Source organism: Dipodomys ordii, unplaced genomic scaffold (assembly GCF_000151885.1).
Source record: "Dipodomys ordii isolate 6190 unplaced genomic scaffold, Dord_2.0 Scaffold119, whole genome shotgun sequence".
Taxonomy (NCBI): domain Eukaryota; kingdom Metazoa; phylum Chordata; class Mammalia; order Rodentia; family Heteromyidae; genus Dipodomys; species Dipodomys ordii.
The window spans coordinates 339,945-352,362 of NW_012267335.1; the positions used below are offsets into that span (position 1 = coordinate 339,945).

General features: G+C 36.1%; 1 protein-coding gene across 1 annotated transcript in view; it reads left to right on the top strand.

The window, feature by feature from the left end:
* Positions 1-12,418, top strand: part of LOC105995669 — a 174,080-nt gene that overhangs the window by 130,390 nt on the left and 31,272 nt on the right. Inside the window, exon 18 of the mRNA XM_013029495.1 lies at positions 5,426-5,587. Within this exon, the coding sequence (XP_012884949.1) occupies positions 5,426-5,587 (162 nt within the window). The remainder of the gene's footprint in view (positions 1-5,425; positions 5,588-12,418) is intronic.

Here is a 12,418-nt window from a genome sequence, read left to right on the forward strand (position 1 = left end):
CCCAGAAACACAAGAAATCAAAGAAAGGCTGGACAAATGGGATTGCATGAAATTGCAGAGCTTCTGCACTATCAAGATCAATAGAAAGCCCATTAATTGGGAAAAGATTTTTACTAGCCATACAACAGACAAGGGTCTCATATCTAAAATATACCTGTAACTTAAAAAATTAAATCCCCCAAAAACAAATCTTCAAAGAAACAACTGCCCAATAAATAAGCGGGCTAAAGACTTAAAGAGAAACTTCTCTGAAAAGGAAAGAAGGATGGCCAATAGACACATGAAGAAATGCTCAACCTCCCTAGCCAGAAAAGAAATGCAAATCAAAACAACATTGAGATACTACCTCACCCCAGTTAGAATGGCTATAATCAAGAACTCTAATAACAACATATAAAATTCTTGAATCACACAATTTTCTAAGATCCTTGTAGGACTTGCAGTAGATGTGATTCTGGAGACCCTGGAGTTATTGTTGGAAGTGTCTTGAGTACCCAAGGGTTTTTTGTTTCTATATCTTCATGTTATTTAATAAGCTTTGTCCTTAAGCTCAAGACTATTTTCCTGTACAGACTTGATTAGGCCATGATTTCTAGTTATTCAATAAAACACTAATCTAGATATATCATTACTGACCTTAAATAAAGCAGAATATCTTGGGGCTATCACTGAAGTCCAGTCATAGAGCACTTGCCTAGCATGTTTAAAGAACTGGGTTGAATGTATGGCATGTGCACGTGCTCACAGAAACACTCAAGCACACACACACACACACACACACACACACACACACACACACACACACACACACACCCCAGATTATCCTAGGTAATTAAACCCAAGACTTCTCTAGAGGAAATTATGCCTGAGGACATTAACTTCAGTGTCCATAAGGATGCCAGCCTTTTTTTTCCCCTGATGAGCTTTCGGGAATCCCTAGTTGTTCCTCCTCCTCCTTAAATTAGTGGACCCATTTCTTTTAATGTATCTTGTGATGGGTTTCTCTTACTGACTTTCTATCAGCTGAACATGCACTGATACTGATTGTCTACGGTTGTGTAGTTGGACAGTGTGGAGAGGCGAGAACTCTTGACAGAAAAAGCCAGGTTGCCCAGAACAGTGATCAGTACAGATATGGATGCCAATGACTTTGCTAATGAAGACTCAGAAGGGAACTGAAGAGGAAACATCAATTGCACTGAAGTACATAGCCTGCTGGGGGAAGTGTAGACGTTCAAGGTGCTACTATTAGAGGCTCAAAAGGAAATGAGGAAATGTGCTTTTGGGAACCAGAAAGGCACATGTAGTGTTAGCTAGTGGCAATCAAATGAGAAGTATAACTTGTTGACTAGAACCCTTGGCATTTAGTTTAAGGAGATTTCTAAGCAAAGACTGGAAAGTATGGCATGATTTGTTTTCACTGCTTAGATTAAGTAGCAGGGAAGGCCTGTATTTGAGAGCACTGTAAAGACAAAAAAGGTAACAGGATTAGATGATTTGGGAAACGTGCAGTGCCTCAAGATTATGACAGATGCAGCTGTAGAGAGATTTATTGGTGGGGAAGCCTGCTCTCAAAGGAAATCTGGGAAAGTGGAAATTTTTTTTGCTAATTCATCTCCCTGTGAAAAATGACCCAGTGTGAAAGAAACTGTGTGAACGAAGGAGTGTGTGGCGTAGTCATGGAAGTGGAAGGAGGGGCTGCAGCCTGGCTGCTCCTGCGGCTCTGTGCAGTGGTGAGCAACGGGGATGCACGTGATTCCTGAGAACTTCATTCTGCAGTATGGCCAACGTGGAGGAGGAAGATCCCAGTATGAATTTCTTTTTAAAGGCACTCGATATTCAAAGAATAGAGGCAGAAAGCAGACTTTTAAGACTACTTAACTGCAGCACTATGGATAATTTTTCAGGAATGAAGGGTGATGATATCGAAGGCAGAATTAAAACCAGAGTGGTTTCTAGCCCTTGAAAACTTAACAGACTGTGCCTAGCTAAGCTCTGAAGTAGCTTATAAATAGAAATGCCCAAATAATAGCTTGTGCCTGTCCCATTATTGCATTTTGAGATCAGGGGAAAGTTATTCTTAGGTTTCAACTGTCTATTGATAAAGAGGACCTGTACCCCAACAGGGTTTAAATTCTGTTCTTCACGCATAGCAAATCAAGTATGAGATGTAAATGGTTACAAGGGGAAGTGAGTGTCGGCAGTGTGTTTTCTGTGGAGGCTTCTGAGCTGAAATTCTGAGCCTTACTACTATGAGAACTAAAAAGTCATGGCCCTATCTTATTTAGGAGATGACACAGAGAATTAAATTGTATTGCCATTGTTTTTAGCCTATGATAGTGCATGTATGCCTGTGCGCGCGCACGCACACACACACACACACACACACACACACACACACACACACACACTATTAGGAATATAACTGGATATGATTAAATTTAGCCAGTGAGAGAAAACCAGTAAAATAAAAGTGGCAATTGTACATTCACTATAACTTAGATTTTAGTGAAAGTATTTTTATTTGCCTGTAATTGAAGCATTTTCCTAGATGGAAAATGAAATAGTCTATTAAAACTAATAAGCATAATCCTATCAGCTAAAGTTACCAAACATCACGTTTAAGCTAAAGGACCTTGGAAAATTCAAGCGCCAGGGAGGAGAGAAGCTCCCTGTGCCATCCCATGCTTTCATCGTAAGCAGCTGAAACAATTCATGGTTTTTCCTGTGATTTCAAAGAGAAGCTTCTGATCTTTTCTTTGTGCCTATCTCGTGTGCTGTGTTTGGTTTGCCGCTTGCGTTCTTGTGATGCAAATCTCTAGTCCTGCTTTCCTTTACAACCGGGAAAGTTGTCCAATCCCAAGGAGCTTTGCTGGTCAGCTCCTTGAAGAAGTCTGACTGGGTCAAGAGTGAAGTGCAGCAGAGCTTACCCTAGCTTTGCAGCTCTCCTTACTTTCTTCCTTCCTGCTGACGTATGAGAGAGGAAGATTTATAATGATAGAATGGTGATACATGTAATACCTACATAACTGACATGTGAGGATGGTTTTGTTTGGGGAATTTTTTGTTATGTAGCTTTTATTTATTTTATTATTTTAAATTTTATTTTGTTGTCATGGTGATGTACAGAGGGGTTACAGTCACATAAGTAAGGTAATCGGTACATTTATTGTTTAGCATTGTTACCTCTTCTCTCATTTTTCTCTTACTTTCTCTCCCTCTGATTCCCACCCTCCTAAAAATTGTAAAGTTCATTTTCAATAGAGTGTCTTATGAGTATCACTGTTAAATTAGATTTAACTTTTAATAGGATGTAGTATTCAATTTTCTATATACAATAACATTTTGTTTCCAACATTTATAGTTATTATTAATACTCAATGAAAAGTAGTAACTTCCTTATCTAGTACTTATATAAAGGCGCGGTGCTATGCAAAGTATTTTATGTGTTTTATATCAGTTAATCTTAACAATAAGTCATTGTGATCACTTGGAGATAGTTGATTTGTTTAATGTTTCAAAGCTTATTAAAAGTGGTTCAAGCATTAGGATTCAAACCTGTCCATATGAATTAGAGTCCAATTAGCAGATAGCAGAAAGTACAAAGTAATTTGAATTTGAACAAGAAGAGTATTAAGTTGAAGACATATGAACTATCACAGGAAGTGGAATAGCTGTAATTATCTACTCAAGAGGGAAGAGATCTGTGAGGAATTGAGAAGCGCAGATTCGGATGAGTAGCAATGGCCGCTCACCCCACGCTGGTGCCCGCATGACCTAGGAGAAGGTGAGCTCTGGGGTCCAGCAAATGACCCAGGAGTTTACTGAGGAGGCACATGAGTGGATCTCATGGGCATCCACTTTTGGGGGCTCTGGTGGAAGACTGTCCACAGAGAGATATCACACTGTGAGACCGAGCAAGGACGTTTTTGTAGAAATTTAGAAATTGTAGAAATTTAGACATTTTTAGAATTTTTAAAAATCTTGTAGAGATTGAGATTGTTGGTGGTACACCGATGATTTGTCCAGAAACAACCCAGTGGCCAGAAGAGGAGGTTGCCCCATTGTTGTTAGGCAAACAACCCAACATGGCTGGTAACATGTACTGCAGAAACCCATGGGAAGAAGGTCTGGAGGCAGGAAGACACCCTTTCTGCTCTGGCTGTCTCCATTGCCCTCTGTGTTTAATACTGAACACTGTGTCAGGGAACAAGGATGAAAGCTTCTCATCTTCAAAACAGGAACTGTTGGATTACAGATTGATAGTTGGCTTACTGGCATCAACAGATGTACTTTCTTCACTGTGTTAAAACATCCTTGTACTTACTTTACCAGGAAAATAAAAAAAAAAAAACATGTTTAAGAAAATGAAGGCAACAATGCTCAATAGAAAATGTGCTCATACCTTGCTCATGTAACTTAACAATAAAAATCATAAAAAAGAAAAAAAAAGAAAGGAAGGAAGAAAAATGCACCAAGGTGTTGAGCAGAGGTTATTTTAGCATCTCCCTTTTTGAATTTTCTACATAGAGTTACTTTGTAGTTCAGGAGATTTTTGTAGAAAGTTTTAGGACACACCTCAACCTGAAACTGAAATTACAAACTGGCGGGCCAACAGTCACACATAGACATTTTAGTTTTCCAATCTTTAGATCCTTTTTTAGATTCCAGTTTTCTCATCTACTAGTTAATGTGACTCAGGTTCAACTGACAAAGTTCTGTTTACAACCAAGCTGAACTGAATCTGCCCTGCTTCATTGACAAACTGAGATTTAGGCAAGTTCCTTAATTTCTTCAGTCTTCGTTTCTTCATATAAAATTAATAATAACAGGATTTATCTCGGATATGTGTTATGGAAATTAAATGATAACATTTTAAAGCATCTAGTGTAATATTTGCTCCTAATAACTGTTTTGTAAATATTTGACAAAGTTAAAAAGTTACTTCTGGCATTTTTTTACATTAAAGAATTAGCCTATGAATATTCATTCTTTCAGTGGTTTCTATTTAAAACACTTTATACATTTACTCAACATGTTTTGCCATTAATCTGCTTCTATTGTTTAATGATAATTAAGAATACAGACTATAAAATGTGAATATATGCTGCTCTTTATAGGGTAGATGGCATGACTTCTGTTCATTGATTGTTTTCATTTTTTCTATAGATTTCATAAACGTCATTTTCAAATAACAGTACTGAAAGATGATGCCAGCAAAGCTCTGACTCCTTCATTTTTGCAAGGAATTATGTGTGCAATAAAGATCCTTGGCTAAAATAACCAATGAAAGAAAATTCATGCTTAATAATGCTCAGTATTCAAATTGTTAGTTTGCTATTAACTCTTTAAAAACAGTAAAACAATCTGTAAATTATCCGGAACTTAACATTTTCAAATGCTCCTTCTTCTTTTCTGTTCACAGATAAGCCAAGGAAACATTCTGAAATAATCCAGAAGTCCCAAGTAATTGAAATGCTATTTACACTCTACCCTCCTCTTGGGGCTCATGTACGTCAAAATGTACAACTTAAGTCAACTTGGCTCAGACCCATTGTAGATGGAGAGGAAGGCTACAAGTACATAGGTAAGATGCTAGACTTCAGTTCTGTGGTGCAAAGATGAAATTATACTTAGATCATGAGGAGTGATGTATTTACCCTCCCTGAAGGGAGTGTTTCTTTGACTTCTTAGGTCTTACATGTACAGCTGTAAGAGTGGCTATTTCATATTGTGATGTTTTCATGGTGAGAGTGGAAGCAGAGAGTATTCATTTACCTGTTTGTGGGCTTTTGTGCTGTTTCCACAGTAGGATTATTGCATCTAACACTGTGCATTCATGCACAGATGTGCATAGATACAGGCTTGCATTCCTTTTGGCTATCCTGTTTTCTAAAGTGATCCCAACATTCCAGGTTCTCCACCGGCAAAGGTAAGAGTTACATGTGTTCCACAGCTTCATTAATGCTGAACATAATCTAACTTTAATTAATCTAATTATATATACTATAGTGTTATATATAATGCATACTTATATATGTATTAGGTATACTTTGCTAAAGAATTGACCCCTCTTAAAAAGTTAAACTTACATCTATCATATAAATGCAGCCATCCCACTGTTATCTATCCAAGAGAAAAGAAAGCATGTGTCCATTTAAAGTTTGTTTGTGCCTAGTTATAGAATCACTTTTCTTAGAACAGACCCAAGCTAGAAACAGTTCAAATGACCATCTACACATAAATGAATAAAAATATACCTTGACACATTCATGTCAAATCTTTAACAACGTGAATGGAAAGGAAATTGATATTGTTTGATACATCCAACAACATGGACCATTATTCCAAGAGAAAGAAACAAGGCAAAAGACACTACCTCCTGTGTGATTCCTTTTGTATGAAATTATAGAAAATGCAAATTAGCCCATTGTAAGAGGAGAAAATCTGCAGTTACATGCAGATCAAGTTTGGAAAAACAGAGAGTCCCAGAACAAGATCTATTTCATTCTAAAGATTTAGATTTGTTTTTTATTCTCCATTTGCAAATACTTTGTTAGGGTAAAACAAATTAAAAAAAAAGAAATATTCTGTTGTCATTATGTCATAACATGAGGATTCTGTTCTCAGACTCTGAAAGCTGATCTTACCACCTTCTTCTTTGGGTAACTGGCCAGAGCCTGGCATCTTTTTGAATTACAATTGTTATGATATTGATGGACAAGAGAGGTGAAGTATTTGCCTTGAAAAAAAAAGGAATCTATTATAGAATTGCTTATTGAAACTAACTCCTTTACTATTAGCAGTTTAGGGAAGATAACTCTAAGAATTTATATGCGGCAATATTAATATTCCACAATGTAAGCAGTCCTGTTTATTGATTTCACTCTATAGCTGCAGAGATGTTTCATCAGCACAAACTGAGCAGTAGTTAGACTTATGAATGGTCTGTAATGCTGGGGGTGGTGACCAAATTATCTAATGCTAGGTCTATGTATTCTCTCAACTTTCTCCTGGTAGATCCACACTTTTGCATCCTGTGCTCCTAGAGTCATGGTTTGAATGCAGCTGGAATGTGTTATGCGTTATAAATTCAACTGACTTACTGTACATAAAGAATTTCTCTTACGTAGGAATGTCAAAATCTTAGATCAAAATAATTAGACCCAAATATTTTTCCAGAGATATATACCTTGTGAAACTCATGTTCAGAAGGCAAATCTTTACAATGTCCCTTTGGTTTCTTTTTCTCTATCAATCATCTGACCTCAAACTCCTAGGATAGCCCTGAGGTCTATCCCCAAACTGCTGAACTTCTTTTTATATTTCATTAAGCTTTTGTGACCTTGTTGAATTTTCAACCTGGAAACTGCCATCTATGCAAAGGAAGCTGTTTAGCCCTAGAATTCTTGGGATTCTAATGGAGATACCTTGAAGGGTTAGGTTAGCCATTATCTTTCAAGAAAATCATTTAAGGAATATGAATAAATGATTAAATTACCTTCTCAAACCAATAGGCCACTTCAACTGAAATCATATTATTGTATTACTGTAAGACTTCTAATTAGTTCAGATCCCAAGTAATGAGAAAAGACTTCTAGTTCTCTGACTTCTTTCCCATATATCACAACACTCGTTATAATAATAAATACCATTTAAGTAACATATGGTTACTTACATGATGTAATCACTGATTTCCTGGCCTAATCACTACTTTGTTACTCATTTTACAAGTATAAAGTATCTTTATGTTTCACTGACTTTTAGGCAAAGCTTGATGAGTATTAGCCAGAAGAGATTTGAGTCTGCCTTTAAAAGACAAAACTGTCCTTGACAGTCAGGTATGGGTTTTTTTTTGTGTGTGTGTGTGATCTTCTGTGAATTTCCTGCCTGGCAACAGAAGTAAAGCATATAGATTTCTTATATATCCTTTCTTGCAGGTGCAACTGTTTCAAAAGTCACAAAATTAAAACTACATGTGGATTACTATTGCTCTTTTCTAAAATGAACCATTGAAAATGTTCCATAGACACTGTCCTTACAATTTGCGGTAGCTTTAGAACTTCTCTCTAAAAGATTTTTTCAGATTCTCTCATTTCTTTTAAGTGATAGAGCTTGGAATAAAACAGGATAAGTCCAATAGATGTTGGATGAATCTGACATAGATTCTACTATATTTTTGGACTTCTTTCTTTTTGTTTTCTTGCTAGCATTGGTGCTTGAACTCAGGACCTTGAACTCTTGTTTGTCTTTTACACTTATGGCTGGTGCTCTACTGCTTGAGCCACACAACCAGGATTTTAGCTCAGACATTGGACCTTGGACCAAAAAGTTACTACTTTAATCTGCAAGGAATATGGGGATGTATTTTTGTAGAGACAATCTTGAGTCACCAAGGCAGTATTAAATTATTTTTCATTTGTTCAGAATTCAGAAACCAGTATGATTTGCAGTAACATAATTATACAAATATACTTTCTATAAGGATGGTAATCACAGTATTTTAGTTACAGTAATAGTGAAACAATGCAAATTTACACTGTTAGATAAGAATTCATAAATGAAATGGCACTCATAAGAAAATATGAAAAATATTACACACGAGTAAATTACAGAATAGCACAATATATCCACATAGTTACATTAATAAGCACAAGAGCATTCAACTCAAGTCCCTATTATGTGATAAAGGTGGATTTTATTTACTATCTTTGTGTGGCTCAATTTTTATATTTTTCTTTTTGGGGTGTGTGTATCTGTGTGTATGCATGTGTGTGTTATATGTGTGAGTGTATTAGTGTGTGTGTGCATGCACACACAGCATGTGCTGGTCCTGGGGCTTGAACTCAGAGCTTCATGCTGGTGCTTGGCTTTTTTTGCTCAAAGCTGATGCTCTACCTATTGAGTTATAATGCTCCTGCTGGTTAATTGGAGATAATAATCTCATTGACTTGTCTGCTAGTTCCCTGCCTTCAATTAAAAAAAGATTATAACTACTTTTATGTGTATTTCTAATTTAACCATAAAAGATAGGGACTTGAGAAGTAATTCTGACTGTGTGTATGTACATGTAGTCAGTTATAACAGAAATGTTATGTTAATGTAAATTCAACATATAAATATAAACTGAATAATATAATTGACTATTGTGTTATGAATTTTGAAATTGAACCTATATTTTATATTCTTTTTTGATGAATTTACCTTAATGACATAAACATTCTGATGTGTGAAGTCATAGTAAAAACTATTCTTCATATGAAAATTAAATATAGCATTTCCAATGAAGAGAAATAAGAAGAGACATTTTTATAATTTCATTTTCAACAACATGTAAAATGGTTGTGCACTTAAAATTGCATTATAGACAGAAAAATGTATTTGAAAAATTTCTTTCTCTGATAGTTTTACAGCCTCTTGGAAAATATATTAATTTTAATCACTTTTGTTTACCAGTACAATTCTCAGTGCATAGTACTTATACATTAACTATTTGTTATATAAAAAACTCTGAATTATCACTATAGCAGTTAAGCCACTCTATTGTAAATACTTTATCATTAATACATTAACATTATTTTTGTTACTGTGCCTGAGTTTCTCCAAACTCAGAGAACTCTAATACAATGTAGCTCATATGAGATTATAGCCCAACTCTTTAGCATTTGATGCTTAATTTGATAAATAAAATATAAGTTCACCATTATGGAGACAAAAATCCAAAATGAGACAGGAGGATTGTTTATTCACTTGATAAATATTCGTTGAGTATCTTGTGTTCAATAAGCTGTGACAGACATGAAGAAGAAAAAGTAAATAAAATATCCTCTGGCTCACATGGCTTTGATTTCAGCTGGAGAAATAAATGCCTCTACATAATTAACTACAATGAAAGATAAAGTGAGGAGTCATGTGACGGTAGCACATTGAGTGCTCTACTGAGCAGTGTTGAGTAGAAGGACAAATAAGTGTTTTAGAGAGGGGCAGGTGTCCAGGTATAGAGATCTTCCCCAGGCAGGGTATCCTTAATTCATTCCCTCTTCACACATTCAGAGTAGGTGTGGCAAAGCCTCTTCCAATATAATGATCATAGTTAACAATAGTGTATTTGTTTAGTAAGGAGTTAGGCCTGACTTCATTGTACGGTGATCATTACGGTGATCAATTCATTAGAATTTTCATACATAAATCTAATACAAAGGTGGATTGAGAGAATTTGTACAGCCAAGCACTGGTGGCTCAAACCTGTAATCCTTTACTCAGAGGACTTGAGATCTGAGGATCATGGTTAGAAGCTGGCTGGACAGGAAAGTTTGTGAGACTCATTGCTGATGAATCAGCAAAAAGCTGGAAGTGGAGGTGTGACTCAGGTGGCAGAGCATCAGACTTGATCAAAAAGCTAAGGGAATGCCTAAGAGCCAAGTTCAAGCTTCAGGACTAACACCGGAAAGGAAAAAAGAAAAAGAAAACAAGTATAATTGGAAAATAAAAAAAATTATTACCTGGAGATTCATTCTCTCTAAGTTAAGTGCTTATTCTTTTGCCATGTTTTCTTCTAACATTTTAGGAAACTATTCACAGCTATGGAAGACTTAGGATTTGTAAGTGATATTAAATGACACTTTTTATTTTTAGAAGATGCGATAGTAAACTATCATGCTAATGGAAGATCTGAAGGTTCATTTGCTCAGTTAATGATAACTGAAAGAGGATTCCAGTCCAGGTCCTCTTTGCCCATTTATACCCTTTCCTCAACCATCCTACCTGTTTATTCAACCTAATTTCTCTGGACAAAGTACAAAGTAGCATGTTTGTTTATGTGTACTAGCCTTTATTTTTATCTTTGATTTCTGCAAGCTTAAAATTGGCTCTTGTTTTTATCCTTTGACTATTGTGTGTGTGTGTGTGTGTGTGTGTGTGTGTGTGTGTGTGTGCATGCCAGTATCTTGCAGATTCACTTAGCTTTTGCATGGAGGCGGGCACTCTACGGCTTGAACCACACTTACATTTCTCGCTTTTTGCTAGTTCTTTGGAGATCAGAGTCTCTCAGGTTTGTCTGCTATGGCTGGCCTTGAACACCAGTCCTCAGATCTTAGCTACCTGAGTAGCCAGGATTACAGGTGTGAGCCACCGGTGTCCTACCCTCAGTCCTCTCCGTTGAAAGTGGAGGTGTCTTGGGCTGGAGCAACCTAACTTTGTGTACTCTGAATTTAATATCCTTAGCATATAATGGGGGACTCCCCTTCCCCCAATATTACAGCATAATCAAGTAAGAATGTTTTCACAATACCATGGAGTTTTTATAATTGTCCTCTGTATTGTCTGACTGTCAGTTAAATGAGAACATTTGATAATTGTAGGGAGATGATAAGATTTTTCTATTAAAGGTATGTAATTATGTTAATCTCAGTTCAAATATAGTTTGCTTGAATCCTGTTTTGATTATATAATATAAGAATAAATTATCCTGTTAAATAAGCATACCTAGAGGGCATAGAAGATTTTAAATTCCTTTAAAATTAATACTAGTTTAAAGAAGTAGATCTTGTATTCAAACCACAGTGGTCTTATTTCCTTCAAGCTCTTAAAATTTGAAGAATAGCTATTTTTTTTCTAGAAGCCTATACTTTTAGACTTAAAATCAACCATATTATGATTTATTTAGCTCTTATTGTTGTTTATTGGGAGAACATAATGTAATGAATTTATTTTTAAAAAAGTATCGGCTTCCAGGTTTCATTTGATAAGCCAACACCTGGGTTATGGGTGTTATTTAATCAATGCATTGACAGCAGCTTGTACAACATACATTATTTTTTAAAAATCTACCTTTGTATCTTGATGCAAACAACAGAGCTCCTCCAAAGGTTTAGCCTTGTTTTCTTTCCTCATGGATTGGAGCATTTACATGAACATCATCATCACACACTTGTTTTCATACATCCATATCCAGGTATCCAGTTTTCTACTGGCCTTTGGTTTTTGTTTGGTAGTCTGAGATGCTTCCTTTTTCCAGTATCACTTGGCAGAGCAGTCTGAGCAAAACATAACCTGTTCCATCTCAGCTTCCTTAAGGGAAAATTGAGATAGAGCAAGCACAATATGGCAGAAAGTAGCAAGGACCTGAAAGAAAGTAGAGATGACAAAGAACCAAATATATCAACTGTCTATTGAGGAGTGGATTTCTGTCTAGTCACAATGTAATGGGACTCTCAGGATGGGTGAATTTAAAATATGCCATGCATATACTATTTTGGTACTATCTGATATTGATAATGCTCATGATCATATATTTTTTTCATCCATCTGACTGTCTGTTTAGTGGAGCCATATTAAAGATTGTGAACAAGCCGGGTATCCATGGCTCTCGCCTGTAATCCTAGCTACTCAGGAGGCTGAGGATCTGAGGATCACAGTT